General features: G+C 52.7%; 3 protein-coding genes across 3 annotated transcripts in view; 1 reads left to right on the forward strand and 2 right to left on the reverse strand.

The window, feature by feature from the left end:
• Positions 1-582: 582 nt before the first annotated feature.
• GUITHDRAFT_110369 (hypothetical protein) lies at positions 583-1,385 on the reverse strand (the record flags this gene model as incomplete). Its single annotated transcript, XM_005830486.1, has 2 exons — positions 583-689; positions 740-1,385. The coding sequence occupies 2 exons, from the start codon at positions 1,383-1,385 to the stop codon at positions 583-585; spliced, it is 753 nt and encodes a 250-aa protein (XP_005830543.1).
• Positions 1,386-2,877: 1,492 nt separating this feature from the next.
• Positions 2,878-3,585, forward strand: GUITHDRAFT_153206 (hypothetical protein). Its single transcript, XM_005830487.1, has 2 exons — positions 2,878-3,094; positions 3,144-3,585. The coding sequence occupies exons 1-2, from the start codon at positions 3,029-3,031 to the stop codon at positions 3,408-3,410; spliced, it is 333 nt and encodes a 110-aa protein (XP_005830544.1). The 5' UTR covers positions 2,878-3,028; the 3' UTR covers positions 3,411-3,585.
• Positions 3,586-3,609: 24 nt separating this feature from the next.
• GUITHDRAFT_140332 (hypothetical protein) overlaps positions 3,610-4,857 on the reverse strand; it is a gene marked incomplete at both ends in the record, with an annotated part of 5,408 nt that continues 4,160 nt past the window's right edge. The window contains 5 exons of the mRNA XM_005830488.1: positions 3,610-3,823; positions 3,992-4,018; positions 4,248-4,297; positions 4,347-4,496; positions 4,631-4,678. Of these exons, the coding sequence (XP_005830545.1) occupies positions 3,610-3,823; positions 3,992-4,018; positions 4,248-4,297; positions 4,347-4,496; positions 4,631-4,678 (489 nt within the window). The remainder of the gene's footprint in view (positions 3,824-3,991; positions 4,019-4,247; positions 4,298-4,346; positions 4,497-4,630; positions 4,679-4,857) is intronic.

Raw genomic sequence — 4,857 nt, forward strand, 5'->3', positions numbered from 1 at the left:
CCCCTCCCTCCCTCCCCTCCCCTCCCTCCTCCTCCTCCTCTCCTCCCCCCCCCCCACGCTGTTGCTGCTGCCGCCGCCGCAGCTACTACAGTTGACAGTCAGGCAGCTTCGCAGGCGGTAGGAGGAGAGGCTGGTATCGCAAGAACGCTGGAGGACTACAGGGAGATCGCGATCAAGCTAGCGACGAGCGGGGAGAAGCTGCGGAGGCTAAAGGAGAAGATCGTGAGAGAGGGAGGAGCTGCTGCTGGGTAACTCTTTGTACCCTCTAGCGGCCATGCTGAGCAGCGTGGGGCAGGCGGGGCCTTTTCGCCACCTCCAGGATGGTGGGGGAGATGGAGAGGATGTTCCTCCTCATGGGAGAGCAGATGAGGAGGAGAGGAGGAAGCAAGCCGCACCATCTCGTGCTAGCAAATGTTCCAGGTAGGCTCTCAGTCATCAATCTCCTCTCTGCTCACCTGTCCTACCATCACAGGGAACGAAGGAGCGAGGGCGGGTGCACAGCGGCACGGGGAACGAGCATGACTGTAAGCGGGGGGGGGGGGGTTGATCGGCATATAAAAGAGGTTGGTAGGACGTCAGCTATCATCCACCAGCCTCTCCCATCCGACGGATCTCGTCCGCATGCTTTCTCAGCATCTCCTCCACGCTTGCCTCCATCAACGTGCCGATCCCTCCCCATATCATGCGGTCTGCTCCCGCAAAGTCAGCATGCCGCCGCTCGAGCTCGGCTCCCACTCACCTCCCACGCATGTGATGTCGTCGGTGACGTCCTTCACGGCTCGGAAGCCGAGTCGTCGGTAGTGTCGCTCGAGGATCTTGTGCTGTCTCTCGTTGTCTTTGATCGCCAGCAGCTCCGCCCGTCGGCACCCCTGCTCGTATGCATACCTCCCAGCGTAAGCACCGAGCAGCAAGCTCAGGCCGTACACTGAGTTGCTTCTCCATCCTCTCTCGTTCACGGAGACCTTCTTTCTGTCCGTCATGCTGTTCGGGTTGCCCGTGTTCACCGTCGACAACCGCATCGTGTCTTGACGCATCAGGTTACCCACGATGGTGCCTGCAGTGTACCCGATGGCCTGTCCCTTTCCTTCCTCCTCGCCATCCTTTGGCGTCTTGCGTATCATGACTCGGTACAGCGGGCCGAGCTGAGTGACTGTGAAGGAGAATCCCGACGCTGCTGCTGCCTGCTCCACATCCTGGAGCGTCAAGAGGTCTTGGTCGTTTGCCACCTTGCACGTCACAGGCGCTCGGCTCAAGGAACGGACTCTGCTCCTTGAGGCTACTGGACGTGCATGGACAGTATTCGTTATAGCAGAGAAAGGCAGGACTCCAGGCCTCGGTGGGGATGCAGTTCCATGAAAGAACGACGTGTGGAAAGCCGACGCCATATGCACTTGAGACAATAAGCATGCGCAAAAGAGCAGGGAGGAGAGAGGGAGAGAAGGTGGGAGGATCAAACGAGCTGGTGGGGAGAAGGGAGAAGGCTTGGACACATTTCTTCTGCCCTCCCCCGCACCCATTCTTCTAGTTTCCTGCATTAGGCCTCGGGTGAGGACCCCACCCCTCTTGGGATCCTGATTCGTTTATGACTGAATCAAGAAGATGGGGTAGGGTGCATCTGGAAGAAACTTTACAAAGTTTCAGCACCCAACGTGGAAACTTCTGAACTACCGAAGTTCAAGAGTTCAAGAGTTCAAGAGTTGCTCGATTGCGCTTCAAAAAAGAGTTCTATTACTAAAACACGATAACTATTTTATGTTATCAGTTGTACCTGCAAGATCAGTACTGTAGCTCAGACAGCCCCCGATATCTGGTACACTTTTTAGATGTAGACCGACACTGTTTGTAGCACTTTATGTATAATATATATATTTGAAGTTTTACCCCTGGGTCTCACAGAATCAAAAATACCTTTCAGACAATGGTTAAAATATTTTAACTCCAATTTTAGTCTTATTTTCTATTCTCAAGACGCTTTTGTATAAAAGATTCCATTATTAGGTTGATGACATGACGTAACAGAGTATTGCTACCCTGCCCCTACCCCCTATTTTCCATTTACCACCCTACCACAAGTTTCCCAGGGAACAACAGTGGTTGTGAGAAGAAAGGAGGCCGGTGTGTTGATGTTTGAATACCCCCACCGATATATTTGAGAACATTGCGTTATACCTACATGGACCCTATCAAATGTATCAAAGTACCGGGTACTAAAAGGATAAGTTATCACATGAAGAGACTTTCCGACCGGCTTGTTTCATCGGCATAGAACCCCCCAAACATACCGTACACTCGCCGACATCGCAGGCGTTGGCTTCCACAAACAGGTACAAAATTGCCATGGCACTTGCTAAATTTCAAAACAGTTCTCTTTTAAAATGAAAATGAGAATTTTATTTTCAAATATTTCTCAGCATCTTTCCGATTTGAGACACCTTCATGGAAACTTCTCTGTTCCATTCTCTTTTGGTGTTACAACCCCCATCCAATCCATCACTCTTGTCTCCCCCACCCCCATTGATGTAGTACCCCACCCCTTACGCCTGTATCCATCACCCAGACAATCAGGGAAAAGTACCCCCTGCCACCTAGCTCTTCTCCACCCCACCCCCTGATCGTATGCCACATTTCCTCCTTCCCGGTCTGTACCTTTGACAGCTAACCCCCCCTGACTGACACCCCCCATGATCCCATGTTGACTACCCCACCTTCGAAACAGTTACCCCACCCAATCAGGCTCACCCATACCATCTACATCAAAATAACCCCTCCTTTTGCCTTTACGACGCCCGGTACCCCTTACCCCTACCCCCCAATATCACCCCCCGTCCCCTTCCCCCGCCTCACGTCCTTTAAAAGGCTCTCGATGCGTCTCTGCACACCACAGCTCTGACGTGAAGCTCGGCTATCCTCTGCTGACCGCTCACCGCCCTGCGCTCTTCCCACTCGCTGCATTGTTCACTTCCCCTGAAACCACAGTGCACACATCGCACCTGATCAGACTCCTTTCGACCCACCAAACAAAATGATGATGGAGGAATTCCTGGTAAACTTCGACAACAAAGCCAAGCCCGTCGCTGCCACCAAGGCCTCTGGGGTATTGTCTTGTCTTTGCTTTGTTTGCACTAGGTAACAGATCCGTGCAGGGCGTGCGTATCCCACAGAAACGTACAGTCCGACGAATGCAAGACAACGGTCCGGCTGTGCTACCTAATGAGAAACTTGGTGAATCTACACCAGATCTTGTTCCGGTCTCCATGGACGTGTCCAGAGTCCAGCCAGCTCGGGAAGCAAATCTGCATATGGCAGAAAGGATGCAATCGCACACACCCAAGATGGAGAAGGCCCCACAGAACTACATGAACAATAGACGTGCTGCGGGACCCCTCCAGCAGCCCCGCCCTGGATTCTAATCTTTGTCTCCGTGTAAAACATCTGCGATGCTCTTCATTGGGAGGGATGGGTTTGCTTTTCGAGTGTCGCAGCCTTGTAGCTTTTAGTGTTTATGAGTATCATATACATAGCCCAAAGCTGATAAAACTTTACCTTCGTTGATTCTTTCGAAAAAAAATAAAAAAGAGGTTTAAACAAACAAAAGGCTTCTTCTCTCCCCTATCCCACAGTCTTATGCTGAGACATTGAGATCCTGTTGTACCTTTCCTCACACAAATAGATAGGTTGGTACTTGAGCTGCGGAGGAAAGGACCTGTTCCAGGAAGTTAGCTCCACATGATCGACTGGCTCTTGCAGCACCTTCATCAGATAGTCCTTGCGCGCCTGATGCTCAGCTTTCACATCCCCATCGACGTCTAGAGCATCCCATTCCCTGTAGAGGAAGATGAGAACAGACATGCAAGGAGGTATGAGACAAGACAAGGACTGAGATGCAAGGAGATATGAGGAGAAGGGAAGACGATAAGGGAAGAGGAGGTTGGATTCGACGTAAGATAGAAGTGAAGATACGAACACAGAGTGCAATCAAACATCATCTTACCAGTAAGGGATGGAAACAACTCTGTACCTGCAATTATCATGATCAGTGTGATTGCTTTGCATAAACAAAGGGCCGCTCCCCCCTCTTTCATCTCCTCCCTCCATGCTCGTCCTGCTCCTGCTCCTGCTCCTGCTCCTGCTCCTGCTCCTGCTCCTGCTCCTGCTCCTGCTCCTGCTCCTGCTCCTGCTCCTGCTCCTGCTCCTGCTCCTGCTCCTGCTCCTGCTCCTGCTCCTGCGCCTCCTCTGTATCATCGTACCCAATCTTCCGCAGCTGCTTTCTCTTGAGTGCAGTTCCTCCCAGCGGCACCTGCTCGCTGTCAGCCCTGCTCAGCTGAGCACAGCGCTGCTACTCTCACATAATCGTTGCGAGGAAAGTGGGAGGGGCCGTCCACCTCTACAGCACAGAAAATCTCTCCCCCTGCTCCCCCCGCTCCTCCTCCCTTGTTCATCCTTGGAATCTCGACGAGAGCGTCAATTGAGTAGCCGGTAGAAGAATCGACATGCTCCTGCAACTCAGGTCAAGAGCATCGAGAGCAGAGCGGGGGACAGAAAGAGGAAGGGAGCGAGGGAGCAAGGGAGCGAGGGTGGGTGGGTGGGAGCGAGGGAAGGAGGGAGCGAGGGAGATCCAAGCTGTACTCACTTCCTGTACTCGCAGACCTAGATCTTTCATGCAGGAAACAACTTGCTTCTGCATTGCTGAAAGAAATGAAAGGAATATATCAATGCTCCCGTACTCCCCCATTCCGTCCTATCGTCCTCATTCCTCCCTCTTACATTGCCCCGCATCGCCCACGTCCTCCCCTTCCCGCCTCCTCTCCTTCCCGCCTCCTGTCCTCCCTCCCCACCTGATCTTGATCCTCGTCCAGT

This window comes from Guillardia theta (genome assembly GCF_000315625.1).
Source record: "Guillardia theta CCMP2712 unplaced genomic scaffold GUITHscaffold_45, whole genome shotgun sequence".
NCBI lineage: Eukaryota > Cryptophyceae > Pyrenomonadales > Geminigeraceae > Guillardia > Guillardia theta.

Bases quoted from the DNA above. Each gene is read 5' to 3' on its own strand.
- GUITHDRAFT_153206 (XM_005830487.1), top strand. From the start codon at position 3,029: ATGGAGGAATTCCTGGTAAACTTCGACAACAAAGCCAAGCCCGTCGCT. The intron at 3,095-3,143 runs GTATTGTCTTGT...AGATCCGTGCAG, and splicing joins CTGCCACCAAGGCCTCTGGG to GGCGTGCGTATCCCACAGAA.